Source organism: Tyto alba, unplaced genomic scaffold, assembly GCF_018691265.1.
Source record: "Tyto alba isolate M040663 unplaced genomic scaffold, T.alba_DEE_v4.0 Super-Scaffold_33, whole genome shotgun sequence".
NCBI lineage: Eukaryota > Metazoa > Chordata > Aves > Strigiformes > Tytonidae > Tyto > Tyto alba.
In genome coordinates, this window is record NW_024881308.1 from 16707705 (window position 1) to 16724068 (window position 16364).

The window sequence follows — 16364 nt, forward strand, 5'->3', positions numbered from 1 at the left end:
AACAAACAAACAAACAAACAAAAACAAAAAAAAAAAAACCACACCAGGAAAAAGGGAGGTGGTGGAAGGAGACACGATGACTTTGTAAAGGAAATCACCTTTCTTGTCACTCGTGCAGCTCTGCAGTGTTTGACGTGCCCCTGCAGGAAGGTAAATGCTCATTTCTGATACTCGTGTAGTTTGTGATGGTTCTTCTCTCTAGAAAAATCTCCTTCCTTTGTCATTCCATTTCTTTGTTCTAGCAGAGTCACAGGCTGAGATTGGGCTTTTCTAAAACTGATGTTTATGCTTGCAAAAAAAGTGTCTTTTTCTCCCCCTTTGCCTGGAGAAGATCTTTTTTCTCTGATCATTCCCTCAACAGGGGAGTCTTGCCTGTCTTCCTGGTCTTTCACACGCTGGTGCTAGGGCCGTGCTCCGCATCTCATGTGAACACTTGCTGCTTTTCAATTTCTGTGTGATGAGAGACAGCGCGGTTTTACAACTGTGCTGTCCCATCTGGGGCTGGTATCTTCCACTGTATCCGAGTGTTCTTCTCTGAGTGTCGTATTCTAGTTTTTCTCTTCCCCAGATGGGTAAGACTTCCTTGGATTTTTTTTTTCTCCCTTTGTACACAGCTCATCGTTTCCTCTTCTTCCTTTTCACATGTCGTCTTTTCCGATAGCATTTTGCACCATTTCCTGGGACCTTTGCCTTCCCTCTGTAATGCTGCTTTTGCCATGGGATGTGTCCTGGGCCACATTTCTCGCATCGTTAGTGGACCGCTTACCCCAGGAGGTTCTGCTATCCCCGTGCCTTTGGTCAAGTAGTTTTTCAGTGGTCTTGGTGTAGGAGGATCCACTTCTGGGTGCAGCTGTACCTCCAGCTCTCTGCTTGGGCAAAGCAACGTCAGCAGCGCAAGGCAGCTTGTTGGTTGCCTCATTTTGGCACAAACCCCAGGTAGCTCAGCTAGCAGACAAATGGAAGCAGCAACAAGAGTGAGGGAGCAAGAAATCTCAGTCGGCACACCTGCAGCTACAAGAGGGTGACTGTAAATTTTGGCCTATTTTATTTTTTCTCGTTGCCTTTGGTTATAAACAGTTACTATTTAATTTACTGTTTGCTCCTCGTTGCTGGACGACACTAAAACTTTCCAGAAGGAGAAAATGACCTTCGTGCCATGGCGTCTTCTTGGGTGGGTCTTCAGCTCCCTGGTGCCTTTTTTTTAGAAGAGTGATTAAAAGGATATCGGTCTGCTCCCGGGATGTTCTTCGGAAGTTCAGTCAGGAGGGTTTTCTTTTGAAAGCAGTGCTGCTTTACAGATCCTTTGTTATCGAGAAAAAGGACCTTGAGTTGATGTTTCCTCTGACTCTGTAGTTACAGTGGAAAACTGGCTTTGGGGCATTTGGTGTCACAGTCATGTAAAACAAGATGCTTAGGGGTTTCTCCAAAGCCCCCCCCCCCCCCATGAGACAGGGACCATCAGCGTTAATCCTTGGGCAGGAGCAGGTGTCTGCTCAGGAGTTCACTGCTCCAGGTAAGCTGTGAAGAATTGCTAGATCGTGAAAGCCAGGCAGTGCCACCCCCTTACCACTTCTAAATGGGCTTGTTTCTGTTGGTGAACCAGAATGTTTATAGGTGGAGACTGGTCATTTTAAACGGCAGATTTTTTTTTTTTTTTTTTTTTTTTTTCCTTACCAGGTTGTGGGTTTCCATTGGTGCTGGTGTGGTAGCCACCTGCCATCACCCAAGGGCAGGGTGTCTGGCAGTCGCTCCAGGCGGAGCTGAGACGCCGGAGCCCGCGGTTCTCAGCTGGGCCTGCTGCCGCGTGCGCTTTCCTGGTGACCCAGCTGCCTCCCCGACGAGAGCGAAGCCTTTCAGCTCCTCTCGTGCTTCAGGACTCAAACCAGGCTTCTCCGAGCTGCGTCCTTCTGTACCCATCCTTCAGGCACGGCAGCAGTGAATGCACGTGTCGGGGCTGCGCCTGGTGCGAGGGGAACGAGCCGTCGCACGCCGCCGTGCATCCCTTCCCTGGTGTGAAGGGAACTGGCCGCTGCTGAGTCGTGCGGAGCCGGGTCTCCTCGCCTCCAGTCCTTGTTAACGGGGTATGATGGCCCTGCCAGCTTTCGTGGTGTGTCTTGGGCGGTTTCACCTCACTTCGGGAAGGAAAAAAGCCTAAAGGTAGTCGACGTCCGCGGAGAGTTCGGCTGCAAGCCTCCTCCTCGCTCCGGTAAATGATGCGGCGAGTGGCTCGGGGAGTCCCCCGGGGACTTCGATGCGATGGCTGCTAACGGGGCTGCTGGGGCAATAGCGGTGGAACGGGCAGGCAAAGGCGGTGGGTGAGCCGAGGGAGCTGCGTGTCGCGGCTGCTGGCCGGGTTGCTCGGGCTGCCTCAGCAGGGATTCTGCGGAGTTCAACAGAAACAGGAAGAGAAATCCGTTCTAGGTACCTGTTAGCGAAAGTTTTTCCAAATGAGTCCCAGGTTTCCCAATTATGCACTTCTAGAGAGGGTAGCCTAATAGTAATTACGCATCAGGCCCACATCTTTGGCAGCTGAACAGCTCCTGTGTCAAGCACCTCTCAATTCAATAATTTATCATTTTCTGACTTCCCACATTCCTAAATGCTTATCTTATTTGCTGTTCTGTCTTGTCTGCACTGAGCCTCTCTGTCCCAGCGCTGGGAGTTCCTGAATAGATTCCAGATGTTCTTATTTACCCAGGTAGATTTCACGACTCTTCATTAAATTAACTCTTTATTGGCTTACAAGGCCTACAGTAGCAACCAGCCCTTCCTTTCCTTTCTCATCCATCTTGGTGGCTGTTGAAGTCCAGACTCGGGTTCCACCGAGAGAAGGCAGCTGTGCTTACAGCAGTCAAGGAGGGGTAAACCTTCGGAGGACTTGCTAGTGGAACACCTCCAAATGCTGCCACTTGTTTCTGTGCCAAAAATTTCCCATTTGTTGGCTTCAGATTTTTTTTGTTTTGTTTTGTTTTTTTCCCCTTCGATGGGGCTCCTTTCCCTCAGCAGCCCATCTCTAGGTCATAGTACCCTGAGAAAAGCTGTTCAGCTAGCATGGCTTGGATTGCAGTTGTTTGTATCGCACATTCCTGGGCTCTGGGCTGCCTTGAGAGATAAGATCTCATGCTCCTGCAGTGGAGAAGGGGGTTCTGGGGAGGGGACCTTTCCTTTGCAGTGACTAAACTCCAACATGACCTTGTTTCTTAAACTGCAGAGCTTTGGCTTCTCTCAGCCTTTTGCTGAGTATTTGTGCAACGGAAAAAAATGGGTGGGTGTAGCTGCAGTGTTGCTGAATGCTTTCCTTCTTCTTTCGAAGCCTATTTCTAAGCAATTGATAGCAAAAGATCAGCTTAGCAATGGAAGAGACATCGTCCTTTTGCTCCAGACCCTTGGTGTGCGCAGTGTACGGCGAGCTGGTTTGGTTTGGTCTCAGGCCTTGGCACCCAGCGTTAGTAGAAAGCTCACTGCAGCAAGTTGCTCGGTGATTAACAGCGAGGTTGGTGCTTTTCCCCAAAATATGCCTTTCCAGCACAAAGCTGAAACCCGCTCTCGCGCAGAGGCGGGCTGAGAGCTCCCCAGGCTGCACCAGCGATCGTGACATCCTGTCCAGACCCAACGGGTGATGCTGCCTTCTGTAAGGCCCTGAGCAACGTGACAAAAAGCTTTGGGAGGATCTAAGAAGAGCAGAAATAAAGCTTTCCTGTGTTGAAGATAATTGTGCGCTGAACCAGCCAGGGAGCAAGAGCCTACACAGCTACTCTGGGAGGTAACTGTTGGTCATCTGCTGGCTTTCTAGTCTGTGAGCAGAAAGTGCAGCTATTTGCACCTGGAGAGTAAATGAGTGCCAAAGAGCCAGAGGATTAAGTGCTGAGTACAATTTCCAAAGGTACCTTGTGTCAGTCCAAATGTAATTGTGTGTGGTGAGTGGGTACAAAATGGCCTAGGGGGAAAAAAAAAAAAATCAGGGGGTTTATATTTTGAGTTTCCCCTTTCCATTTGGGTGGGGAGGGATGTATTTTGCTTTTTTATAGAGATGTATCCTTAGATATGCTGGTGGGAGACAGGGTTTTGGCTCCCACTGCACTGGCTGTGGTCCAGCGTGAGTGATATTTGTTATCTGGGATGTCAGTAAAATAGCAGCGAAGAGAGATGCCGCTGACTCAGTTGTACTGTGGCTTATTAACCAAGTTCTGACTCAGCCTGTGAAATTCAGGTTTTTTAGATTAACCCCTACTGGACAAGGCAAGGCTGAGCTGAAGACGACACATTTTTCTAACAGCGTTGTGATGAACCTTGCAGGATGGGTGCCGGCGTTCTCCTTGGGTGTGGGTGGCGGTGCAGAGACACTGGCACGGGTTGAACGCTCCCGGTGGCTCTTGGGAAGCTGGGGGAAGAGCAGGGAGAGGGTTTTGCCTGTGTTGTCCTGCCCTGGCTGCTGCATACAAGCTCAATCCTGGAGACTGAGTTTGACCTAGGTAGAGAAGCCTGTTTTTGAAGGGCTGCCTGATGAGACTAGACGCGCCAAACAGACGATGAGCGGGCAGAGTGGAAGTGTGATCCCTTTCCTGCCGGCATTTTGCTGTGCGCCTTCTGTCCTCTGAAGCCCATCTCTCCCTCTGCCTGGGCTTTGCCAAGTGCTTGTAATGGTGACTGGCTGTGTGCTGTGAGCACCGCTGCCTTGGGAACTCGCTGCTCCCACACAGCCAGAGCTGAGTAACTGGGCTCCTACTGCTCTTAAAGTAGGAGTAATTTTTGGTTCGTGATGCCGAGGCTGCTGGGCTCGATGGGCGATGAAGGGGACTAAGAAAAGCACGTTTCTTCTCACCAGGCTAAAACAGACTGTGTGGGGTCTGCATTGCCATGGGAGAACTCTCAGGAGCTCATGGGCTGAAAGAGGTTGGTAATTGCAGATCTTAATAACGCAAAACGTATCCCACGCCTCCTACTCTGACTGACATTGTCCTGGGCTCCCACCCGTTAAGGAGAGGGCAAAGCAAGGGGGCAGGGGGCTCCCCTGAGTGAGGAGCCAGGGCTGGGCTTCTGGTCTTCCTGGACTGACCAGGGGGAGAGGGGCCTTGCTGGGGAGTGACCCGGGTAAAATACCCTCCTGTTCCTGCCGCCCTCTCCCCGGCTGCTCCAGCCACCTTGGTTGCCAGCTCTGGGTTTCACGCGCCAGTTCGTGGCAGCTGGTGGCTGCTGGTGCTGAGACAGGAGCCCTGGGGTGGCTCGAGCGTGTTCCTGCAGTGATCTGGAGCTCAGGCAAAGGACTCCTCTGCACCCCCAATCTCTCAGTGTGGCAGCAGCCCTGGGATGGGGTGGAAGAGCTGGATGAAGCTTGACCTTTAAAGAGCACTGATTTCATCGCTTGACTGCAGAGAGCCTGGGAGCTGCTGCCCCGAGTACATGCCGCACTATGAGCCATGCCAGGTTTCCTGCCTCCATGGGCAGGGTCCGGCCACGCTCCTCCCTCAGAGCCAGTCATTTCCCCTCCATCTGCTCCCCCTGGGGCCACCCAGATGTTCTATCTTCGCTTGTCAAATCTCCACCCAGCTCCGATCTGCGCCTGCGGTGTGCTCTTTGAGGTACAAGGCAAGTTCTTCCTCAGCCTGGGTGAGGAAGCCTCTGCTTCCCCACCACGTGCTGCTGAAGGCCACGCTCGAGTCTGCAGTCATGCTTCCAGGTGGTCACGAAGATGCTGAGCTGCACAGGTTAAGCCACGAAGGAGCTCTCCCGCAGAGGAGGGTGGTCCGCAGAGAGGTAAGATCGGTGTCCCAGGGTGGTGCTTTCTCACTCGCAGAAATGCATTTCACACGTGCACACTAACCCTCGGGAGCGCTCCCGCCCACGCAGAGCCTACCCGGATCGAGCAGCCGCAGGCTGTGGGGGTGTTTCGAAGTGTTTATGACTCAAGCTCGAGAACACATTGTTAAAGCAAGGCTCTGCATTTTCTTGTTGCTGCTGACTTTCAAGCGAAATGGGCAGAGACGTGCAGAGCGCTGTCCTACCTGCTGAGAGCATAAAGGGAACAAAAGCTGCCACAAAACCTTGCAGCCGAGAGAAATGCCTTTGTTATTTTAGAAACAGAACTGCTGTGGAAACAAGATGTTGTGTGAGTAAGTGCTCCTCAGCGGTGGTGCAAGCCTAATGCTTCAGCCATCCCTGCGGGACAAGGCTGCTCTGCAATTTGAAATACAAGGGACCTGACTCTCGCTGTGTGCTGTAAAAGGCAGGAGGTAAACCGGGACCAGAAGCTGAGAGGCAGGAGGAGGCTGCTGAGGTTACCTGGCGGGAAGAAAGCTCTGCTCCCCTGGCTGTGCGGGAGGAAGCTGGACCCTCCAGCCTGCTGCGCGTAGCAGCGTCAGTGCTTTTTCCGTGGCATGGGCTGCGGAGGAGTTCTTGCCAATCGCTGCGTGAGGGAAGCGTGCTCGGTGCCTTCTGGAATGCCGCTTTTGGGGATTGTGCCTGTGTTTTCGGAAGGCGCTCCTAGCGCCGTTACAACGAAGGTCTGTCGTCCCTCGAGGGTGGCTGTCAGCTCGGCCGACGTTCGCGGCGCAGCAAGCCATCTCCAGCCCAAACAGGCTGGGGAACCGGCGGGTCGCCCCCCTCGTCCCACGAGAGATGAGGGCAGGTGGGAATTTGAAGCGATCCCTGACTTGATTTCCCTGTTACCCAGCTGTGGATGTGACTCTGCAGTCCGTCCCCCCAGCCCAGCCTCTTGCACAGCCGCCTCCGTGCCAAGCGTGCAGCCCTCCTCTCGCTGCTCTGCAGCGAAAGCTCTTGCTGGAGGAGCTCGCAGCCTTTTATAGCCACATCTGGACCAGGCCTGTCGCCTGGGATGGCCGTCTGCCCCTCCTGAGCAGGGGAGCCTCCTGCATCTTTCCAGAAAGAGCTGTATATTTTTTTGGGGTGCTGTGCTGGAGCTGCTCCATGATCGGGAAAGCCAAAACGTGGGGTAGACCAGGAGCCCGGCGTGCCGACGAGCGCGTTAGCCCCGAGCATCCTCCGAGGCAGCCTGTGCTGAGGTGGGAGCTCAGCCCTGGCTCTTCACCACGACCCCACCGCTGCTCGCCGTACCCAGCCTCTGGCAATGGCCTGCTCGTAGGAGAGCCGAGCCTGGATGGGCTGTCTTGCTTTCTACGTGGTCTCGCCCTGTATTCTGCCGTGCAGCCCTGGTCTTGTGTGGTGCTGAGGTGTATCATGCTAGACAGCAAGTTCATTTCGGGGCTGGGAGGAAATCAGTGCTGTAGGTTGCCTCTGGGAACTTGCCAGATACTTGAGGCTTGGTACGGTATTTACTAAAGCTAACCACATCCAAATAAAATAGAGGCTTTGCCATCAGCTCTTTTCCTGCGTGCTGAAACATTCCTTGTGCTTTCCCTGTTGATCTATAGAAGTCTCCTGAGCTCTGGCCTTTGCAGGCTCTCTCCTCGGACTGCCTCCGTTACAGTCACTCTAAGCCTGACGTAATTTGTCCTTTTTAATATTAAAAGAACTTGAACCACTGGATTGTGGCTCAATAGAATAGGGAAGGACAATGTTAGACCAGCTCAGCAGATAGCACTGTGTCTGGGGTTTGGTATGTATCTCATTTGTTAGCAGCCTGTGATCTCAGGCAAACATGCCTCCGAGGAGAATTGAGGTGAAACACCAGGGATGTGACCCTGGTGACAAGCCAAGCCTAAGGCAAGTAAATGAGATGGATGCCTGCTGATCAGCCCTTGCCTTGGGGCTTTGGCTAGTGGAAGAGTGGATGTGGGCTAGCGGGCTGGAGCAAGGAGAGGTGCTCTCAGCGTGCCTAGCCCCTCGAAGCGCCTCCGTGAGGGACCCTGAGGGCTTATGAAAAATATTAATTGCCGCTGAGCAGGACCTCAGGAGCCAGGCTGCTGCCCGAGGGCAGGTCGCGCGTAGAGAAGCGCTGCGCCCTGACCCGCCGAGATGAGCAGGAGATGGGGAAGCACCCCACAGCACCCCAACTGCCACGACCACCTTGCTTGTGGGTGTCAGGTGGAGTGATGTCCAGCCAAAGGACAGGTATGTGTGTCGGGGGGGGGGGGGAGGATTATGACATGACTCAAGGTTCAAATGGGCCTCGGAGAACGCAGCGGATGGGACGAGCGGCGGCTGGAGGTTAGCTGTCAGCCCGAGGCGCCCGTCATTTCTCAGGTGGGCTTGTCCCCTGGTGTCTTGGCTGCAGGAGAAGCCAGGACTGCCGCTCTGCAGAAAGGTTTGCTATGCCATTGGGGGCATTCCCTACCAGATGACAGGCAACGCCCTCGGGTTCTTCCTCCAAATCTTCCTGTTGGATGTTGCGCAGGTGAGTGGCCACGTGAGACGGGGTTATCTGCAAAGGGGCTTGGCACAAGCTCAGCAGACTGGGGCAAGGGTAGGGTTTGGTGGGTGGCCAAAGCCCTTGGAAATGCTCGTCAGAATTGGAATTCAAACGGGATCAAAATCGCACGATGTAAATATTGTCGGTGGGCACACAGGAGGCGTTTCTGGGCCGTTTCAATGCTCGGAGTGGTCTCCAGGGGATGCAGCTGAAACGTTGGCTGGAGCGAGCTGCATTGTGCTGACTGCTCACAGCTTTTTGCCAGGACTTCTTTCCCTTTCAAGCTGCGGTTTCCATTTCCCCCTAGCTGGAGCCATTCCATGCCTCTTTGATCATTTTCCTTGGAAGAGCCTGGGATGCGGTTACTGACCCTGCTATTGGCTTCCTGGTCAGCAAGAGCCCAAGGAGAAAATACGGCAAACTGGTGCCATGGTGAGTGTCCAGGCTGGAGCCTCAGGAGGGTCTTTGCTGGACTCAAATTCCTTCAGTGCTAGCACAAAGAGGCAGCTGGGACCCCTCGCTGGGAGTTTAATGTGACTGTGGCTTACGGAGAATTACAAAACCTTAACATCACAAGGACACGAAAGATAATATAACTTGCAGTGGGGTCCATATGTCATTGCAATGAAAGAGGAGGAATGTTCTGCAAACTTGTACGCTTGGTGTTTCACTGGGGCCTCGTGTTTTTGAGGCAGTGGGGTTCGGTGCTCTGAGCTTCCTCTGTGGTGGCACGTACGGAGTTTGGTAGTCAGCTGTGCCAGGAGCTCTCCACCGGGCTCTAACCACGGGCAGATCTTGCACGTAAGAGAGTTACCACTGCCCCAAGGTTCCGCTGCAGGGCAAGGACTTGAAGCAGTAGAGAATAAGAAATGTTGGACAACTTAAACATTAGTTTTTCTCTCAACATTTATGTTTAGCTCCTCCCAGCCTGACCACTGGACACTCACTTGAGCAGAGATGTTTCCTCTTCCAGATCTTGATCTTGCAGTAGCTGGGCTGTGGTTTGGAAGCTGGGGGGGGGAGGCTGTGCTACGTAGCTCAGCTTGTGCGATGAGAAGTGTGACCACCTTATCTGAGGGCCGCATCTGACCAGCTCTGCTTCCTCCCCAGGATCGCGTGCTCCATGCCATTTGGGGTGCTCTGCTACTGCTTGTTGTGGTCCACCCTCTCGGATGCCACCCCCGCCTCCCTGAAATTCCTGTGGTACCTGTTCACCTACACCTTCTTCCAGACTTGCATGACTGTAAGGAACATGGTGCCTGGGGCTGACTCTCTCACACACCGTTCTATACTGCAAGGGACGGGGGCACAGTCAGGTGGGGAGTCCCAGCTTCTCCAGCAAGGGACCTGGTGTGGAGCCCAGGAGAGCTCTAGCTGGGGAGCAGTGAGGGATGAAGCGGGAACAGACCATCCCTGCAGGGATGGTGAGAAGAAACGGTGTTTTTTAATGCTGGGGATTCATCTGGGCTGCCTGTATATGGGGATGTGAACTCCTCCATCGCTGGTTAGCGGGAGCAAAGCAAATCGCAGAAGAGGGTGAAAAGCCACACGTGTTCAGGGGTGACGCAGAAGGCAGAATTATCTGCATGGTGTAGGGATGAGGTGGGTCATGACCAGCAAAGCAGGGAAGCAGCAGCCAGAGCTGTGTTTGAACTGTGCTCTCCCTAGTGCCACCACGTGCCGTACTCTTCCCTGACGATGTTCCTGGGAGGAACCCAGCGTGACCGTGACTCAGCCACTGCCTACAGTAAGTGTCTGCGCCCCTACAACCCCCGTCTGCCTGCATTCCTGGGAGACCCTCCCTGGAGGAGAGGTGAACATAGTTCCTCTGGCTTTGAACAGGCTGCAGAGTGGATGGGGCAAACCAGGGATATGAAACCAGTCATCTTCTGCAAAGAATTTACCTGCAGAAATATTTCTTAGATCCGTATCATCCCCAGGGAAACCAGGACCTAGATTTATTGGTTTCAAACATTAGAGCATTTACTGCTGGAACCAAGGGGGAAAAATCAGAGCAGGTAGAAATAGCAGGTCTCTTCTGGGGCAGCTTTGGGTGTTGGTGCCTCCAATTCCATTCCCAAAGCTGGGCTCGTACCTGGTCCGAGGGATTTTTCCTGTCAGCCAGGGAGTGGGACTGAGGCTTCTCTCCCGGTCGTCCTGGCAGGAATGGGGATGGAAGTGCTCAGCACGCTCCTTGGGTCAGGAATCCAGGGGCAGATTGTAGGGGGTTACCATGCCCGCATGATGAATGGCTGTTACATGTCGAACGAGACCCTGCCCAACACCAGCACCTACAGCCTCACGGAATCTCTGGAGAACGTGGTAAGGGCTGGCCCCCGCTCCCCCCGTAAGCTCCGGGGCAGGCACCGCCGGCTGCGCTGCCAGCTCCGCGCGTGGTGCCTGCACTGTCACTGTGCGCCGTCTCTCGTTGTCCAGCGTAGGGCCTATGCGTTTGCATCCCTGATCCTGGGCTCCATCTATTGCCTGTCCTGTCTGATTCTCATCTTTGGAGTCAAAGAGCGGCCTGGTAAGGTCCTTTTAGATGCAGTTTGGAGGGTGCCCAGTGGCAGCGGATGGTGAGAATGGGGTTGCAGAGGAAGGCGTGAGGTGGGCACCGATGTGGGGGACAGCTGGCAGAGTGCAGGTCTCAGAAACACAACGCTTGGATACTAAGACCCTCCTTGGCTTGTGCTGGTGGCATCTTGCTCGGCAGAGGAGAGGGGTGATGTTCCAGAGGAAGGAAGGCTCCGGCCACCTGGGAGCTCCTGTGGGGAGCCATGGGCCTGGGACGGGGTCTGCAGCTCGCTGCTTCACGCCGAGCAGGTCCCACCAACACACAGCCTGAGGAGCTCCACAGGCCAGCCCGAGTGCGCGGTGTAAAGAGGCAAAATCCTGCCTGTGGCTGACACTGTGGCTGTTGTCTCTGCCCCGAGACAATCAGACTCCAGTAGCTCCTCACTCAGCTGAGCTGCACCTCAGATGCAGCAGTGCGATCCCCCTGTGCCTCCCACCCCGTTGCAGTTGTTCTGGCAGCTCCAGTGCCAGCCCTGCCATCTCTCTTCTCAGGGCCTCTCAGCCCCCTGGGGAAGATTGAGCTGCCCTTTTCCAGCTGCCTGAGGATGATCGTGGGACACCAGCCCTACATCCAGCTGCTCTGTGGCTTCCTCTTCGCCTCCCTGGCCTTCCAGGTGTGAGACCTGCCACGGCAGGAGGAAAACTTGGGGGAGGAGATGTCCAGGCAAGTTATTCAGACAGGGAACTCAGGACCCTCAGCCATGAACATCTCCGTGTTGCTTTCCCAGATCACACAAGGGATCTTTGCCTTCTTTTGTACTCATGCTGCCGGGCTGGCTGGGAAGTTCCAGTACTTAGTGCTTATTATGTTGGTAAGTGAGCCTCAGGCAGACCTTCCTGGTGGAGAGGTTGATCCTCAGGTCACCCCAGCCCTCGAGCACAAGCAGCTCAGTCTTGTGAAGTCCTGTGCTCCTGCTTCTGCCCAGCAGCAAGGACGTCACCCAGGCAGAGACTGGCAGGCCTGGGGGACATTGCTGAGACTCCCCTTTGGTTCTCTCCTCAGGTCACAGCTTCCTTCTCTATTCCCTTTTGGCAGTGGTTTTTGGGGAGATTTGGAAAGAAAACAGCAGCATCACTGGGCCTGGTGGTGAGTTTTCCCATGGTTGTGGCTGAGAAGCCCTGCGAGGGGACAGCCTTGCCCCCAGCTGCTCGGTGTCTGAGGAGAAGGGCTGTCTGGCAGCTAAGGGTGGCCCTGAGCACGGTGTCCTCTGCACTGCAGGTGACCAGGAGTTAAACCACTAGTTGATGGCAGTTCTGCGCTTCCTTGTGCCTGGCCACTGCTGGTATCGGTGGCTGTGGCTTCGTAGAACTTTGCAGTAAAGTGCAGGGAGGCTGAAGGACCAACCCAGCCTCAGATGGTGGGGAAATGATTCTGGGGGTTTTTTCCAATATCACCCAACCAGGGGCTCAGGCTCTGAGACTGCGTGGCCACGGATCTGGTGAGCAGCGTGTGATCAGGTGCTGTACCTGTCACACAGTCTCATGTGCACACGCAAACACCATCCTGCAGCCTCTGTCCCGTTCCAGGATCTCACGTGCTTGATGCAAGTGATCCGAGTTCTGCCATCCAGCTGCGTGAGAGGCACGGGGAGGGAAAGAAGGGCTCTGCACCGTGCTTGGCAGTGGCTGGGAAACAGCCTTGCTCATCAGACACATGTCCTGGCTTCTGCTTGGCTCTGTAGGTCAGCAAGGAAATCCCATTTGGCATTTTGCAGAATTAGGTGCTCAAATCCCATTGAGGATCTACTTCCAGATGCCTTCCTCACAGACGCTGGGTGCAGCTACAGCAGATCCAGCTTTCCAGTTTAACCACCCAGCTCCGTTGTTCTCCATAAACATCCCTCCTTTACCCATGAGGAAGGTTTTGCTGCCCGTGTCAGCCTGTCCAGGGTCTCCACATTGAACTGCACAGGGGACAGGAGCAGTTCTGTTTGAAATATGTGGGGAAGGGGGGGGAGTGTGGCCTTTGGTTGTGCAGACGGATGCAAGCTGCCTGTGAGCAGCAAAAAGGGCCCATGTGCTTTTGTTTCTCCTCTTCCTCTCGCCACTGCAGCTGATCATCCCAGCCCTGGTAGCCGTCACCCAGGTGATGCACAACTTCCTGGCCTTCGTTTTCCTGGTGATCGTGGCAGGCTGCAGCATGGCTGTGCTCTACCTTTTACCATGGTGAGCCGAGGCACCTCTGAGCCACTTGTCGGGCGGAGAGGAGGGGAAGGTTTGGGCGAAAGCACCGCCCCTGAGTGCCAGGGCTGCCCGTTTGCTCAGTGCAGCAGCTTTTGAGATGCAGAGGGACATGTGGAGGTGGGACTGGGAAGGGACATGGATGTGATCCACAGGGCTCCAGCAGCATTGTTCAGACTGTGTTTGGGTTCAGCAGCAGGATGCCAGCCATGGCGCAAGGCGCTGGTTTTCTTCTCTTTTTCTGAAGCACCCTCCTTGTAAGACACTCTCTGCCCTGTTTGCCAAAGGCAGAGGACAGGCACAAAACGGTCTCCAGCGTGGGATTCTGCAAGGGCTTTGTCTCTCTCTGCTGCTTGGAGGGGCTTTGAAGCAGCTGCAGCCAAGTTCAGCTGGCGTGGGTGTCACTGACACATCTGTGGGGCCGTCTGTCCCCAGGTCCATGCTGCCAGATACGGTGGACGACTTCATGCTGAAGAACCCCAGCTGCCACAACCTGGAGGCTCTCTTCTACTCATTTTACGTCTTCTTCAACAAGTTTGCAGGTGGCCTTGCTGTGGGGATATCGACATTGAGTTTACAGTAAGCCCCAAACATTACCTCCCCTATTTTGACAGCCCAGCACAGGCATCTTCTACTGATGTTTTCTAGGGTGTTAAAAGGAGATGCTGGAATGAGTCACAGGGGTATCCAAATTTGTCTTTACAACATCTGTTGGGAGCAAGAAAAGCAGAAAGGAGTGGGAATTCCCCAAAATGGCCTCTGATACCAGACTCTAAAGGAGAGGGATGGAGGTGTCCGCTTGCCTTCTGCAGTGACCTGGTGGGGCTGGGGAAAGTAAAACCATCCTCCTCTTCAGTTTTGTAGGTTATCATGCTGGAGACTGCACGTACAACCCCTCTGTCATCCTCACCCTGAAGCTTCTCATGGCCCCAGTCCCGATAAGCCTGCTGCTCATTGCCATAATCATCTTTTGCCTCCATCCCATCGATGAGGAGAGGAGGAAGCAGATGAGAATAGAGATGGAGGAAATGGGGTAAATTGAAGGTCCCTGAGGGAGCCGGGTCACCTAGCGTTAGGCTGGGTGTCTGCCTTGGTCCTAGCCTGACACAGAAATGTTGTACAGGGGAGGGACTCTGCATGTCCAGCCTGGCTCCCCGTGCTTGGGCTACGATCATCTGAAGGGGTGCATTTCCCAAAGGGCTTCAGGGTATTTTGGGGGTGGCCGACCTCACACCAGATTTCGTGAGTGCTCGTTGTTCCTTTCAACAGGCATCAGGTACAGTGTGGCAGCCAAGAATAAAGCCAGGGCTGAAGTGAGTTCATCGGGAAGGACGTGGATTTGCTGTGCTGTCAGGATGTGCTGCTGTTGGGGAAAGTTGTCGCTTCCTGTTGTTTCCTGTTCCCATGTCCCAGAGGCCTGTTTTGCATCCTGACCCCTTCCCTCTCCCAGCTGGCAGGCACGGGATGGGGAGGGGGGGGGTCCTGCTACAGCCCCATCCCTGCCACCTCACCAGAGCTGCTTTCTCCAGGGCTTGGTCTTTTGGCAGGTCCTGACAGATCTGGACAAGGCTCTTCTTCTGGGAGAGACTGTAGTGCCAGGGAGGAAGGGTCCCCGCCAGCCTCGGAGCAGTGCTCGCACACACTGGGGTGCCAAGGTGTCACCTAACCTTGTGGGAAAGCATGCACAAAGAACACAGGGATTGTTTTTGAGAGGAAACCCTTTTTTCCCTAAAAAACAGTTTTTAGGGAAAATACTGCCAAGATAGCGCATGTCTTTGTGCTTAGACTGCCCTTTCACAGGGAGAGGTTTTGAATTTCTTTGAACAAGGGTGAAGTTCAAGCCAGCAGTGTTTTAAAGCATGTGCAGCAACAATGACACCTGGCAGCAGGGTGGTGGGAAGCAAGCTCTCTCCGTCTGCCTGGGCCCTGTTAGCTGAGTCACTGCTGGGAATCCAGGAGCTGGATCCAGTGTGGGAATGGGCTGCACTGCCTCCAGTCAGGCACCTGGGGGGTTTCTGGCAGCTTGTCTTGGTTTTTGCCAGGTTGGGAGGTTATGGCAGAAGCGTCAAATGAATCTCGAGAAGAGCTGAGTTGCTTTTAAATCGTAGCCCATCACTAGATCTCTCACAGCAGCATCTTGCGAGAGATGCTCGGCACCCCCACATCTCTCCTGGCAACAGCGAGGGGGCAGCGGGGGGAAGAGAGGAGAAATCAGCCGTGTCATGGCTGGCAGTGCTGAGCTGTCTTCAGCCTTGTGCAGAGGCAGAGAGTGAGGTTGGTTATTTTTAGGGCTAGAGCTGCATCTGACCGTTGGTTGACCTTGCAGCTCTCCAGTCGGGTGCACACTGGCAGGATCTGAGCAAATGACTCCCCAGTTGTGCACTGAATTAATCTGAAGCCTTAAGTCTTGTGGTACAACTTTGCGGTCAGTGGGGGAGATGGTGTGTTAGAGCTGCATCTGGGCACCTGCAGGATCATCACAGCAGCCTTGATTCAGGACCATTTCTCAGATGCATGAAGGGCCTCTCTCTTTTTTTTTTTTTTTTTTTTCCTGTTTTTTTATTTTCTTTCTTTGTTGTTTTGTTTTGTGGAGTGTGAAGGATGTTCCTTGGAATCGCCTGACTAAGCCCACAGTCAGGTGTTGGGATGCATTGCCCTCTGCCACCGCCTTGCTTTCAGCCTTGCTGCCTCAAGATTTACGAAAAAGCAAATGCCTTTGAGCATCGAGGAAACGCTCCGATTGCTGAGAGTTGAAAGTCCTGCAGAAGGCATGAATTCTCTTCAAAGGCACGCGCTCCTTGGGACAGAGGAGTGGGCTTGATCTGGAGCTCCCAACCTGCAGCACGGGCCACTGCAGAGCGGGACCAGACCCAGTGCAGAGCAGGGAGCTGCTGCGTGGTGCCTGCCAGCCCCGCTGCTGCCCGGGGCGGTGCTGCTGTATAGCCAATAATGTCCCATTTATGTTTCTACAGTATTAAATCTGAATGGTCACGCTTTTCCATCTTGGTATTTCTTATTCTGTCAGTCCTGCCAGCAGTTGATCCAGAGGGCAGGGAGCAGTTTAGGCAGAATTCACTTGGTTTTGAGCCTTTGCACTTTCTCCAGAGTTTAGATACCAGAATCTGACCTGAACTTTTCCTGGGTCTTGACCAGCCGGACCCTGAGCAGTGAGGAGTGGTTAAATCTGGCTGAGCTTCTGGCCCCTGTTGAAGTACTGGTTGTCGTGATGACCTTGCTTGCTGGTAAAATGAGCAGGTTATGCCAGGGAGTTCAAAAAAAAAAA

The 16364-nt window shown here is 53.9% G+C and overlaps 1 protein-coding gene across 2 annotated transcripts; it reads left to right on the forward strand.

Annotated features, from left to right (window-relative positions):
• The first annotated feature begins 5589 nt into the window (after positions 1-5589).
• LOC104362002 (sodium-dependent lysophosphatidylcholine symporter 1-like) lies at positions 5590-15785 on the forward strand. 2 transcript variants are annotated; one of them, XM_032983473.2, is made up of 15 exons: positions 5590-5754; positions 8192-8311; positions 8634-8758; positions 9437-9569; positions 9995-10073; positions 10491-10648; positions 10763-10853; positions 11393-11514; positions 11629-11712; positions 11904-11987; positions 12954-13066; positions 13517-13660; positions 13938-14114; positions 14351-14394; positions 15675-15747. In XM_032983473.2, the coding sequence occupies exons 1-14, from the start codon at positions 5668-5670 to the stop codon at positions 14379-14381; spliced, it is 1548 nt and encodes a 515-aa protein (XP_032839364.1). In that variant the 5' UTR covers positions 5590-5667; the 3' UTR covers positions 14382-14394; positions 15675-15747. The 2 variants fall into 2 exon arrangements, with proteins under 2 accessions (XP_032839364.1, XP_032839363.1); XM_032983472.2 differs by having other exon boundaries at positions 14351-15785.
• Positions 15786-16364: the final 579 nt, after the last annotated feature.

Excerpts from the sequence above, each read along its gene's own strand:
- LOC104362002 (XM_032983472.2), top strand. The coding sequence starts at position 5,668 with ATGCTTCCAGGTGGTCACGAAGATGCTGAGCTGCACAGGTTAAGCCAC. Across the intron at positions 10,854-11,392 it reads TGGAGTCAAAGAGCGGCCTG|GGCCTCTCAGCCCCCTGGGG; the intron begins GTAAGGTCCTTT and ends CTCTCTTCTCAG. Across the intron at positions 11,988-12,953 it reads CAGCATCACTGGGCCTGGTG|CTGATCATCCCAGCCCTGGT; the intron begins GTGAGTTTTCCC and ends TCGCCACTGCAG.